Source organism: Salvia hispanica, chromosome 5, assembly GCF_029641045.1.
Source record: "Salvia hispanica isolate PSC_SH4W2 chromosome 5, Shi_PSC_v1, whole genome shotgun sequence".
Lineage (NCBI taxonomy): Eukaryota > Viridiplantae > Streptophyta > Magnoliopsida > Lamiales > Lamiaceae > Salvia > Salvia hispanica.
In genome coordinates this window covers 30,130,810-30,144,773 of record NC_142696.1, presented here as the reverse complement: position 1 = coordinate 30,144,773, position 13,964 = coordinate 30,130,810, and the positions used below count along the sequence as shown (strand labels likewise).

General features: G+C 36.0%; 2 protein-coding genes across 3 annotated transcripts; one reads left to right on the top strand and one right to left on the bottom strand.

Annotated features, from left to right (window-relative positions):
- Positions 1-8,073: 8,073 nt before the first annotated feature.
- On the top strand, positions 8,074-9,848 carry LOC148926622 (uncharacterized). Its single transcript, XM_089059469.1, has 2 exons — positions 8,074-8,426; positions 9,628-9,848. Exons 1-2 carry the CDS (start codon positions 8,192-8,194, stop codon positions 9,675-9,677), a joined length of 285 nt encoding a protein of 94 aa, XP_088915595.1. The 5' UTR covers positions 8,074-8,191; the 3' UTR covers positions 9,678-9,848.
- Positions 9,775-11,739, bottom strand: CTF2A (FAD/NAD(P)-binding oxidoreductase family protein). 2 transcript variants are annotated; one of them, XM_048088097.2, is made up of 6 exons: positions 11,453-11,739; positions 11,238-11,353; positions 11,101-11,166; positions 10,868-11,030; positions 10,566-10,794; positions 9,775-10,455 (listed from the first exon to the last, which is right to left on the bottom strand). In XM_048088097.2, exons 1-6 carry the CDS (start codon positions 11,585-11,587, stop codon positions 9,944-9,946), a joined length of 1,221 nt encoding a protein of 406 aa, XP_047944054.1. In that variant the 5' UTR covers positions 11,588-11,739; the 3' UTR covers positions 9,775-9,943. The 2 variants fall into 2 exon arrangements, with proteins under 2 accessions (XP_047944054.1, XP_047953181.1); XM_048097224.1 differs by having other exon boundaries at positions 11,238-11,384; positions 11,453-11,738.
- Positions 11,740-13,964: the final 2,225 nt, after the last annotated feature.

Sequence of the window (13,964 nt, the reverse complement as noted above, 5' to 3'; positions counted from 1 at the left end):
AAATATACCAAAAAAAAAGTATATAGCCCGTATCGTGCTAAAATATACCAAAAATTACCAAATTTTCGGTTCTGTGCGATACAATACTATTAAGTTTTCGATACAGTAACAGTATGAATTTTCTTATACTGCGGTATATCATAGTATAACAAAAATACGGTATATAGCAATTTCCTTATGCCGAAAGTCTGAAATATATCGAAGTCGATACGTATCGAATTAACGGTATATACCTTACATACCGATTAAAATAATAATATAATTTAATATTATGGATTTATATCCATTAATTTATAAATCATTTATAAATTTATTTATATATTTTTGGTAGAAAGTTATATGTAATGGTACGGTGTAGCGGTACAATGTACCGACGTTCGGTATACAATACAGTTGATATTATCCATACTGAAAGTTCGGTATACCGTAAATCAGTATACCGAATTGTTTGATACAGTATACCGATATTTTTGGGACGGTATAACATTTTTGGTAATGTGTACCATACTGACCCAGCCCTAATCACATTCAAAACCACTCATATTATAGCCTTGCACAATGTCGTATACAATGTGAAAATATATCATCATTGTCTTGATTCTCGACTTAATGTGTGGTTTGGCCTTTAAACCCGAATTAGGCAATGAAACATGTAACTTTTCCTCAACAAAAGTTAAATAAACAATCTTTTTTTTATTTGAAGCATACGAAACAACCAAATTAAACCAATAAGAAAAGCCTAAATAAAATGAGAGTCCATCAGCTTGAATTATCTGAAATGACCTAATTAAATAGTGTGCTAAAGTTCGAAAACCCAAATAACACAATTAAACCGAACCCAAAACAACCTATATATATAAGAGACCAACCCGAATTCTATTTAATGTCCCCCACTTATATTACACGAATTACAGTTAATCAGCCTAATAAATGAACATTACAAACTAAGTACTATAATACAGTAGCATATTATACAGGAAAATATAAAAGGGATTTTCTCCCCATTTCTTCCACCGCCTCAGCCAAACCCTAGCCCAAAATCGCGCCGCTCCACCATCTCCGCCAACAAAACTTCACCACCGACGGCGATGCTGACCACACCGCACAACAAATCAGCGACAACTTCGTCTACTCACCGGTAGTTTATACTCCATGTAAACTAATTCCTGTTCAACACCACCTGACAGACGAAACCTTAAATCGCCATAAATCTCCCCCTCACCAACGAAATCGGTGAGCTTCATCGGCACCGACGTATTTACCCAAACCCAGGCCAAAATCGGCGACGACTTCACATATTCCAAATAATCAGGACAAAACCACCGACCCAGAGACGACACCGAAGGTAGCCCTAGATCTCGACACCTCCACCGAGGAAAACGGAGAAAAAACCACCATCTACGCCGGACAACATTTCTTCCACCCCAGAGAAAGGTAAAAGCTACAAACCTAAACCCTAATATTTTTTTCCAAATTGCATGTTTAGATTTCAAATGATTAGCTTAAAATCAATTTAATTAGCGAACTGATCTAAAAAAATTTCTCTAATTAAATTGATTTGAAACTAATCATTTGAAATCTAAACAAGTAATTTGGAAAAAATTAAGGTTTGGGTTTGTAGCTTTTACCTTTCTCTGGTGATGGAAGAAATGTCATCCGGCGTAGATGGTGGTTTTTTTTCCGTTTTCCTCGGTGGAGGTGTCGAGATCTAAGGCTACCTTCAGTGTCGTCTCTAGGTTGGTGGTTTTGTCCTGATTGTTTGGAATATGTGAAGTCGTCACCGATTTTGGCCTGGGTTTGAGTAAATACGTCATTGTCGATGAAGCTCATCGATTTCGTCAGTGTGGGGGAGATTTACGGCGATTTATGGTTTCGTCTGTCGAGTGGTGTTGAACAGTCAGCCTTATATGCTCCAACATTCACCATATCAAGAAGATCCTCAATAAGTTTGGATCTTGAAAATAATTTCATTTTTCTTTTGTTTCTACTAGGACCTCTTGCTTTATGAATCCATTCTTTTCAAGATGATCATATAAAAAAGGGTTTTTGGCTTTTAAAACCAAAACCTTTCCCCGAATTCTGGTTTTTCCCATGAACTATGAGATTTGTTTTTAAAACCATGAACTTACATTTCGTTAGGATTTTACCAACCCGACCCGAATAGCATAATTCAAAATGTTAAAGTTGTGTTTTGTTTATTCAAAAGTTGTCATTTGTTATGTAATACTTGTGATTGTATGTATTATTGTGCCAAATAGGATCCAAGTAATCAATTTAGTAACAAATAGGATTAAAATTGACATGTAGACAACCTGAGTTTCGTCATTGACCCGCCGGGGGAAAATCCTAACAAAATGAAAGTTCGTGGTTTTAAAAACAAATCTCGTAGTTCATGGGAAAAACCGGAATTCGGGGAAAGGTTTTGGTTTAAAAAGCCAAAAACCCTATAAAAAACAAAAATATGCAGTCAGTAAATAATAATTGCGCAGTCAATTACAAATAAAATAAGCAGTCAATTACAAGAAAATAAGATATGCAGTCAGTACAATTAACCAAAATATGCAGTCAGTTGAACAAAAAAATAATCAACCTTCTACTGAATATATCACCTCCAAGTACTGAACATGTTATTAGCAAGACTATTTCTAAAATTTGTCCAGTCATTAGAAGGTTCGATTGAAACAAAAAATTCTCTATCTTCTCCATCATCATCTTCTTTTCCTTCAAATAAGACATCATCTTTATTATCCATTTGATATACACAAATTTCTTTCTTTATGAAATTATGAAGTAAGCAACATGCTCAGATGATCCGATTAAAAAACTTTGCTGGATAGAAGGAAAGACTTCTAAGGATATTTCTATAAGAGGAGTACCTCATATTAACTAATTTAGGTTGATGTCTTTCATTCCAATTATTTACATGATATCTTTGACATTGAAATGGTGCAAGAAATCCTTCACCATTTGTGTATCCATCATCCACCAAATAATATGAACATTACCAATTATGTCACGTGTTAGTTTTCGATTAAAATTTTGCAATTCTTCTAATTTTAAAAATGGGATTACAATCTTACCACGAGGAACGACCAATCCATTTTCCATTGTGATTGCATCCCTTAAAACTCTTCCATCACCAGCTGATCCTTCCTATCCTGATAAAATATAGATAAATTGCATATCTTGTGAGCACACTCCTAATACATGAAGGGGTTTTGGTCCTCCTTGCATAGCAGAAGACTTGCATAAACAAATAAATTAGACATATGATCGATTTTGACATATTATGAGATTAATTGATTCACATGCTAAACAGTTAATTGCATACAAGAACACATATAGTTCATGCTCAAGGAATTAATATCATAAAAATGAATTTTTTATGGTTTAGAATTACCGATTTGATTCTCCAAAGAATACACGATTAGTTGCACCTTCTTCATGCGATGAGGTATTACTCGACCACGAATCACCTAATCTATTCTCGAACTGAGATTATGACCTTTTGGTGGGTAAAGCTTGTCAGAACCAAAAGGACTTGACTAGAAAGAAGACATAATTTTTGCTTCGGAGAGAACTGATTTTTCGTCCACCGGTGAAAGTAGGGCATAAAACTTTTGTGATCATTTGGTCCCAAATATTTTCTATAATCTCCTTTATATATAGTTATAATGAACCAAATTAGAGATCCATGGAGGTAGGACTAAAGCCAAACCTGTTGGACTATAACTAATTAAATTGAGCCCCAATTTAATTTAAATTCAAACAAAATATTGATGGGGTTGGTAACCAAAGAACAAATAAATCAGAGAATTAGATCTATTTAGCAGATTATTTAGACAAAATCTATTCGGCATAATTATCACATGTATCAGGATCAAAACTTGAATTAAAATATGCCTTTGATTAATAGAAACCTAAAACATGCTTTTCTACGGAGAGGATTAAATAACTTCTTGATTCTTCAAAGAATAATAGATTGATCGCTACTTCTCCATGTGATGATCTTCAATACTAGACCACAAATCTTCTTACTGGTTCCCGAACTATATTTCGATATCATGATAGGCTGTTATTATCAAAATGTATAGGACTTTAATAAAGAAGACGGAACTCCCACATAAAGTACGAGACCAAAAAAATCGGCGCCTCACAAAGAGAGAGAGGCGGACAAAAATTGTGTATTAAGTTGTACCTTGTCTCTCCTTTATTCTCCCATTTATATTAAGTTACATATTGGGCCAAGTCAGAGATCTATGGAGGTTTAGATGCAGGCCACCCCCAATTGGCTCTTATCTAATTAAATTGAACCCAAAATATAATTCAAGCTCATATTGGAATATCATTACCAACCACTACAGTAATAATATTGTATCACCTATCCAAATACGAGGTTTCCACTTTTAAAAATTATTTCTCGCGCTAAAGATATAATGTCCATTAATTAATGTTTGCTATGGACTTAATTAATTAATACATTGTTAATTCCAAGAGTGGACTCAACAAGAAATGCTTATGTATTATTCATGGAATAAAAAAAAATCCAACTAGCTAGGTTCCGAAAAAATATTGTTTCGAGCTCCTCTTTAGGACATTATCAAACAAGACTCATTAGCGCGCGTTCCAATATAATAGCAATCCTAGCATCGCTAGATATTGTGAGACTAATGGACCGAATTGGTATTGGGCTTGAGAATTAATTCAATGGGATGAATTAATTGAGAGGCCCGTATCATTTGTGGTGGCCTAACAAGCTTGAGGCACGTTACTTACCTGGGGACTCCAGATTGTTGCACGAGGATCATGAGCTGTGACTGTTGGATTTTATCTGTGCTTCTTCGCTGAGTGTTAAGTCTTATGACTCACACTCATTCTCTCATTCAACATTGCACACTCTTTCTCTCTCTGATATTTTCTCTCCGTCTTTTCTCAAGAAACTTCTCTCTCTCTTATCTGATCTTTGCTGACCATCTTCTCCGACAACTCCTTCTCATCTTTTCGTGAGTTCTAAGTAAGGATCCGTCAACTTTTGTGTTGATCGGTCAGTTTTGTTCGAGATTGAATGGTTGAGTTTCGATCTGTTCTGACGGGGGGAGATCTTTGGGCAATTCGTTGATATATGAGAGATTCGTGACTTTTTGAGCCATAGGCTATGTTTGTGAGGAGATTTGTCGGTTCCGTGTAGTAGAAGGCTGGTGAAGTAGCAATCGGTGGATCCCTAGGATTTGGGGTTCGATTGGTCTCATTGTGCTCCCTTATGACTTGTTGGTGAAGATAGAGAAGGCCTTTGACATTGTGAAGTTGCGTGTGCAACCTATGCCACATTCTATATCTTCTTGACGGTCTCTTTTAGTAACTTGTTCAGATCCCTTTGGATCTAGTTGCTGGTGTTACTTACGTGTGTGCTTAGTATAATTACTAGTGGTGCTTGGCTTAGAGTCAGACCAGTGGAGGATCTGACTAGTGCTAGGATTTTGACTTGTAATAGATATTCCCTTTGACCATGCATAAACGTCCCATATTTGACTGGCTCGAAGTATTATATATTTGTTTTATAATAAAATGTGAATGAAAATGAGTTAGTGGAATGCGGGATCCACTTATCAAATATAGTAAAAGTGAAATGAGACATTTATTGGTGGTCGGACCAATAAGGAAAAATGAACATGGCGGACAGAGGGAGTATCTTGTATCTTGTTTCTTTTCTTTGATGTATTTGGTCTGTGTGTTCTAGGGAGATTGACCATCTCCGACTTGCGGTGTAATCAAAGAGATCTCGGTTATTAGTAAATCACGAATGATTTGATCTCTACAATATTAATCACCACTACCCAAGATATCAGGATTATTGCGTTTCGAAAAACCCACACCATTTGATAAGTCAAAGTAATGCATAATCAGTAAGGTATGCTCAATGCTAAATATATTGATTAAGAAATGATTGTTTATCAAGACCTCGTCTTTCAGTAGATAGCATAAAGACATGTCTCGTTATTAGATCTATTAAGTGCTATATCATACCAATGTCATCTTATTTCAGTAAGGCTTTGAAATATACGGGCTGACATTGCAACCTTTCACGATAGGTAATCAAGGCGTATCTGGGTTGTGATATTCAGTTTTTCCTTTGTTCAGAACTGACCGTGTTACCTTAAAGTGGACGACGCCTAGAACCGGTCTAATAAAATAAAGACTTAGACTTTATATGTTTCTTATACATTTAAACATGTAAAACAACCATTAAATATAAACATAACACTATTATGACAAATAATCTGTTTTATTCCTTGGAAAATAAAATAAGAGTTTTTACAATATCCAATCACTCGAATGGTGATTTCTAGTATACAAAACTCTAACAAATATTATTACCAGCCACTATTGTATAATAATATTGACTGTCCGTCCAATCCTAAATTATGAGTAATCCAATTTTACCACTTTAATTTATTATTTTCAATGTTTAAGATATAAATATCTACTACTTATTTTAAGTTTGCTATTTGACTTTAATAATTAATATCTTTTTCCAAGAGTAGTCTAGTTTGAAACCTTTATTTATTATTCGAGAGAATAAATTTCAACTAGTTGGGTTTCTGAATAATAGAGCATTTTTTGAACGCCTTCTGAGGATATTATCAAATTGGACTCTTTTAGAGTTTAGTATACTGAAAGTATCTTTCGAATGCTTGTATATGTAACACTCTACCCTCCCAAGGAAGACGACACCTTCCTTGGGCGGCACAGAATTTTGTGCAACTTTATTTTGTATGTTTAGTGGAGAGAATAAAATAAGAGAGAGAATAAAGTAGAAATATATGTGTTTATATTTTTAGTATTAGGTCATCTTGGGACAAACTAAAAAGAAAAATTGGTCATCTTAGGTGGGACAGAGGGAATAATTCTTTATCCATATATCCATTTTTACCATTTTATGAGAATGAATATTTTGTTATAATGTGTTTTGCTGTTGTATTTATGAGATGTTTTAATTTATATTTAAATACATAAGAAGCAGACAACTCTAAGTACTCGCATAGTAGACCAATTATGATTTTTGAACGACTTCCATAGTACTCCCTCCGTTCCATGTTAATAGAGTCATTTTTTTATTTTGGGAAGTTCCAAGTTAATTCTGTCATTTCTATTTTTGGCAAAAAAGTAATTCTCCGTTCTACTCCCTCCGTCCCACTTTAGGAGTCTCAGTTGAATTCGGCACGAGTTTTAAGAAATATAAAGGAAAGTTGGTGAAAAAAGGTAGTGGAAAATGAGTCATATTTTTATATATTAGTTTTATAATAAAATGTGAGTGGAAAAATGTGAGTGGAATGTGGGGCCTATTACCAGTTATAGAATATTCCAACCGGGACTCCTAAAGTGGAACATCCAAAAGTAGTAATCCGGGACTCCTAAAGTGGGACGGAGGGAGTATTTTATTCTCTCTTCATCTCTCTTATTTTAATCCCTCTTACTTTTTTCACTAACCATTTAACACACTATTCTAAACTCCCTATCGAAAAGAAATGTCTCTATTAATAAAGAACGGAGGGAATAGATCATTAATTCCCGTGCAATAATTCTCGTGTTATATTTTTAAGATGGAGGAGTATCACAAAATCAAACACATTCTGGTCATTTTCAGATTCCATATATTTTTAGTTCGATTTTAGTTTATTTAACAAGAATAACCTAAAATGATTAAACAACAACATCCGTATTTTTAATATTAAAAATTTTAAACTAACTTAGAATGAACTAATAATGATATTCAAATTATCTAAAAATGATAGTCATGTGTTTTGCAACAAGATGTATACATGTTTTGCATTCAATTACCTTCCCCCATCAAATAAACAATCTCATTTTGCTACTGTGAGTTTTGTAACAAGATGCATATTTTATCTATTCTTTTCTTCTTCCTCTCTAATTTTACTAATTTCTCGTTAAAATTTATCTGATCAATAACACAAATAAGACTATTTTTTTTTTAATGGACGGAGGATAGAGTAAGAGTATAACATAGTAGAAAAGTAGAGAATATTAAAAGGAGAAGAGAAGAAGAAAATAAAAAGGAAAAGTGACGAATAAAACGAGGCAAGTGAGTGATTTTAGCGCGGGACGGCGGCGGTTGCAATCTTAAATAGAATAGTCGTCGAGTTGACCAAAATCCAACCCCAATTTTTGTAACATGTATCGCTCCGGGAGCTCCACTCGTGTCTCCGACGAGTTTTTCTCCTCCTCCCCTTCTCCACCAGATGCCGACCAACAGCAACAGCAGCAACAACTTCTTCCCACTTACAATCCCGAATCACACCTCGCCAAGAAGGACCGTCTTCGCCTCAGATCCGCCGAGGCCGCCGTCCACCTCATCCCTATTATGCTCCTCATCTGTGCCGTCATCTTGTGGTTCTTCTCTGCTCCAGGTTTGCTTTCTTTGCTCCTGTTTTATTGATCGCTATCCATTTTTAGGTTGATTGATAGGATCTGAAATTACTTCGGCATGAAATTGGATTTCGGATCTTTTAAGATTAACTGAGGCCATCGAGATCCATTATTGGGGATTTCAAATCATCTATAGTCCTGATTTTGACTTGAGATTTTTTTTGTTTTATATGACGATTCACTTTGAAGAGATGGATATTTATGTATACAACAAGAATTAAGCCATGGATCTTCACCACTTTTAACTCTAGGCTATTTTGATCTTCGGTTGTGGATTTTGGGGTATTGAGGTGGACTAATTCATCTGCTTATTGATGAGGAATTTTACTAGGGGTTTTCTTCTGTTGACTTTATCTGTTACAACATCGTAAGGGGGCTTTTGCAATACCCTTGATACTTTCTATCATCTTCTCTGATTTTGCTTGATTTATCAGATTTAGATACTCAATCATAAAGAGTAAATGTCACCCCTCCACAAGAGGATATACAACAATTGGGTGTTGATTAGTTGGTTTATAGGCTTGGATTATAGAATTGCATACTGTTTGAGATTCAAATATCAACAATGGGATATCGAATAGGTTGTCAACATAATGTACTTGAAGCAACCGAAGTAACTGATGATTGTTGTTTGCAAGGTTTGCCGTTGTGAGTTTCTTTGTAAGTGATGAATCATTGTCGAGACTGGAAGTTACTAGTTCTGACTTATTCCTGATGAATAAATAACCACATATGTTTGGGAGAAAGTTTGAATTGATCTTTCCTGGTTTCATGAAATGAAGATTCAGTATGTGATCCTACAATGCGTTTTAAATGTAGATAAAGTTTATTGTGACTAATTAGTAGACAAATTAAGTTGACTGTATCAACATAATTTTATTTGATTTGGGGGGAACATGCCAACTTTCTGAATTCCCTTTCTGAATGTAACTTGTAGCACCATAAACTATACCTGAATTCGTCAGTAACTCGTTTAAGCCTGAGTAGTCTGTGGAATAAGTTTGCTGTAGTCACTAACAAATCTTATATGGTTATGCTTCCTGGCATATCCTCATTAACTGTTTCTTATTTTCAAGTAGCTTTTATGTGTAAGATGCTGTGTTTAATGGACTTCGCTTGCATATTCTTGTTCGTTAATTCCATCAGCTTCTGAGACTGACATTATTCTCTTAAATATGGCAGTAGATTTGGCAAATAAAGGTGACTCCATTGCTGTCAAAGTAAGGATTTAGATGCTCGTCATCAACATCGAAGAAGGTGTTGCTGACGCTCCAAAATATCGAGATACAGTGATCTAAGATCGATAACATAGCTTTGTATAACGCCACATTGAAAATCTGTCGTATGCCTTGGATTAATTAATTCTTCACACTTATTTATACAACTGTTTTCGATTTTTTTTCCGTCTAAATCGTGTAATTTACAATAATGCCGATTAGTTCGTTTGCAAACAAACTACCATTTCCAACAGCTAATCTTGTTTGAGTTATGTCCAAGACTATAGCTGCAGAGGTTCAAAATCGAAATTGGTATGCTCCAACATTGGCCCCAACCTAACTAGTTTGGGCAAAATTAAATTGTCCCGAAGAGAGCACACCGCAGGGTTGTCAAGCTGCAGCACAGCACCCACAAGATTGGCGCGGAGAGTCAAGGGAAAGATCCGCGGCCACCTCTCGGCTCCATAGGACCTAAACGCTTCTTCCACTGTCATGGTTCCGAGCTTCATTGCCTCTCCCAACTTATTGGCCAAGACCACTGCGTCCTCGAGCGCGCAGCAAGCGCCTTGCCCAAGATTTGGGGTCATTGGATGCCAAGCGTCGCCAACAAGAACGACCTTTCCTGATGAAGCAGGCGGTGTGATGCCCGGCCACAGCCAACGATCCACCAGAGGGGTTCTTATGATTGTATCGTCAGGTGTAGATTTGACGATGCTTAAGAGCTCCGATGGCCAGTCTCTGAGCAGATTCTCAGTTTCCTGCCTCAATATGGATGGATCAGTAATTTTGGGACCTGAAATGTGCACAAAGTGTTGGAAGATCTATACAAGATTCAATATTTACTATTGATCTTCCATGCCATTCAAGTATAGTTAGGTTATAAAAAGTGGAAGGGAAGCATACCCGGGGACGGGCTGTTGAAGCAGACGAACCAATAGACCTTAGTGGATGAAACTGGAACGTATCCAGCACGAATGCCTCTCCCATAGACATAAGTCACTCGTGGCTTGAATGGCTGGCCGTCAGGGTAGACTCCAAGGCCGCGGAAAGCACAATAGCCGACGTATCTGGGATCAGGAAAGCCCATCCACTTGGCTACTGGCGACCGTATCCCATCACAGGCGATAACAACCTAAGTGGCAGCGATTAAAGTTGAAGAAGAAAGCCATTTGTCAATGTGGTGATCCAAGCTAGATGGAAACTACCTTGGCAGATATGACAGAATCATCATCGAATGTGAGCAGGGTGTCGTCGTTGTGGCCTGTCTCGATGCTCTTAAGCTTAGAGGAGAAGGAAATGGCAGCCGGGGGTAGCCGGTTTGCCAGAGCCGCCAACAGAGTTCCCCTTTCTACCGCACGCACTTCTTGACTGCTTCCATTCACAACTTCCATTCAAATTATCTTACATCAACAAGAGGGTTCAGTTCGGTTCGGTTTACCTTTGGTCCTCATCTTTGAATCTGAAGGAACGCAGCTCCCTCCCACCCTCCGCTTTTACAACCATCCTGCACACAAATATATATAGGGATGTAATCAAATGCAAATTCTTACTAAGAAGGTAAGTCAAAACACTCACTCTTCAATTTCGAGGAACTGTGGGCGTAGCTCATCAGCCACTCCAATGGCATCAAACACTTTCCATCCGTTCTTGAAAAATGTGAGCGAAGTGCCACCGCTCCTCAGCGACGCAGCCTGCTCAACCACCACAGACTCAATTCCGACTCTGTTCAAAACAATTCTTTTTAAAACCATCTCCGAATCAAATGACAGGTGAAGGTCGTGGTGAGAAACCTTTGAAGTGCAACGGCGGTTGCCAGCCCGGATATTCCGGCTCCCACAATCACTATGTCTTCCTTCCGGACACCACTCGCTGCCGCCACCACCGGTGTCACCCTCCTCCGCCGTGAAGGATGCCTGAGTGGCCATTTTGAAGGCGGTAGTAGGATTGCCATCTTGATACCAACTTGGAATGAATGTGCGCTTTTTTTTAGATTTCTCTTACAAGTGAGTGGCCGTCCTTCATCCGCTTGCGTTCATCTTACACCACACAACAACTACTCCACTTCCATTCGATACTCAACAATAACATAACATAGACTTCTACAAATCGAGTATATTACTTTCTATGATGGAAGAGAATTTGCATTGTTTATTAGTAGGAGTAACATTTTTATTTATTCATTATGACCCCTTGAAAAAAAATACCTCAATTCCACTTTAGGAGTCTCAATTTCGTCCCGCGCGGGTTTTAAAAATTATTAAAGAAAGTTAGTAAAAAATAGGTAGTGCAATTTAAGTTCCATTTTTACATACTACTCCATCAGTCTCACTTTAGTAGTCCCAGTTTTTTATTTTAGTTTGTCTCACATTAAGAGTCTTAGTTAGAATCTTCCATAAATGGTAATAGTTCTCACATTCCACTAACTTCATTCACCTGACATTTTATTATAGAGTGAACTGCGTCAAAAGTCCCTAACTTTTCGGGTTGTGACACCACAAACCCCTAACAAAAAAAATAGCGCCAGAAGACCCATACGTTTAATATAATCACGAATGTAGTGTTTTTAGCTACTTTTTGGACAAAAGTGTCCAAATAGCTTGAAGGGCATCTTTGGCAATCCCTAAATTTGCTAACATATGAATTCTGTCACATTCTATCAGCAACTTCTTATGTGATTTTCAAATAAGTTCTGATACTTCATATGTGATTAAAGTTTTGTTATTATTTGCACAGAAAAAAAACTTCTTATACCCCGATTTCTAGTTATTGGTAACAATATACTAGTTACATGATGCTAGAAATTCAATGAGAAACAATTAAAATTATGGAAATTTGAAGTTATTTAAGCAATAAAATCTGAATTAATAATACATAGAATAAAATGTATTCCACATTTAATTTAATGACACATTAATTATATTTTCTTGAAACACTGACATTTAAAATATTATTTCATTATATATCATCGAACTAATTTGTTACACTAAGCCTAACTTTAAGACGATTTTTATTATTGGTAATTTTAATTTAGATCAAATTGAAATTTTTAACATCATATGAACATTCAATCTTATAAATTTGTCAAGAGCCTTTGTCCTAGCGGCAAAGAGCTTAGACCTCAATGTATGAGGTGGCTGAGTTCAAGCCCTCTTGACATCAGTTGTAATTTCCTCCTTCATATAGGAGTTAATTTTATTTATTTTTTTTAAAAAAAAATCTTTAGATATAAATTTGCATAGTTTCTTCCCATTCATGATATAATTGAAACATGAGTAATATTTTGAAAATATTCAAGCATGTGATATTAGCTATTTAGTCCTTGGAGAATTGTTTTTATTAATAATAGTATTTGAAATTAAGAGAATCTAAATTTATAAATTATCACTGCAAAATAAGGATATTTTCATAATAGATAAAATTGATCCGTAAATCAAGGTAAAAAACAGAGAAAAATTAGAGGAAATAGAAACATGGAAAAACACTAGAAATTGAGTTTTATAAGGAAGAAAGAGGCTCATTTTATAACTCTCTTTGTCCCATTCAAGATGTCCATAAATCCTTTTTAGTTTGTTCCACTTAAGATGTCCACTTTCTTCTATATTGTGGAATAAATCTCTCTCTTTTTTCACCTCAATGAAATATTCAACTACCTTTTTTTCTCTCTACTTATAAAATCTCGTGACACTCAAGAATGTGAACATTTTGAGTGGAACAGTACTACATATGTATACAAATACACTCAAATAGATTTCTAGCTTAGCTGGTTTCTAGGTCCGTCTACCTTATGAATTATCCCGACATCGAAACTCCTGAGGTGCGCAGATTTTATTTTTATATTTCTCTTTTATTTTTCTTTTATGTTTAATTCGCTTTTATATTAAAAATTATGTTCATATACTCCTTCTGTCTCAAAAGAAAGACATTTGGGATGACACAGAAATTAATGCACAATAGGTAAGTAAGAAAGATGAGAATAAGGGTAGTTAAAATCAGTGTTTTAAAAATTAGATCGGACCGGCCGGTTCGACCGGTTGGGCCGTGAACTGGTACCGTGTCCAGTTTGGTTACACCCAAAAACCGCTCACACATTGGATTGTTTTGAACCATTCAAACCGCTCGGTCTGACCAAAAACCGGTAACCGGTCAAACCGGTTTAAAATATTCAACTTTAATTTGAACGGGCAATTATGCATGATTTAAAGCATCTCCATCCATGCTCTTACTAAAGATCATGGATGTGGGCCCAGACCCACATTTATTCATTTTTTACTATCTGCTCTTCCGCAAGAGCATGCTCAAGGG

Excerpts from the sequence above, each read along its gene's own strand:
- LOC148926622 (XM_089059469.1), top strand. The coding sequence starts at position 8,192 with ATGTATCGCTCCGGGAGCTCCACTCGTGTCTCCGACGAGTTTTTCTCC. Across the intron at positions 8,427-9,627 it reads GTGGTTCTTCTCTGCTCCAG|TAGATTTGGCAAATAAAGGT; the intron begins GTTTGCTTTCTT and ends TAAATATGGCAG.
- CTF2A (XM_048097224.1), bottom strand. The coding sequence starts at position 11,613 with ATGGCAATCCTACTACCGCCTTCAAAATGGCCACTCAGGCATCCTTCA. Across the intron at positions 11,385-11,452 it reads ACCGCCGTTGCACTTCAAAG|AGTCGGAATTGAGTCTGTGG; the intron begins GTTTCTCACCAC and ends TGTTTTGAACAG. Across the intron at positions 11,167-11,237 it reads CAGTTCCTCGAAATTGAAGA|GATGGTTGTAAAAGCGGAGG; the intron begins GTGAGTGTTTTG and ends ATTTGTGTGCAG.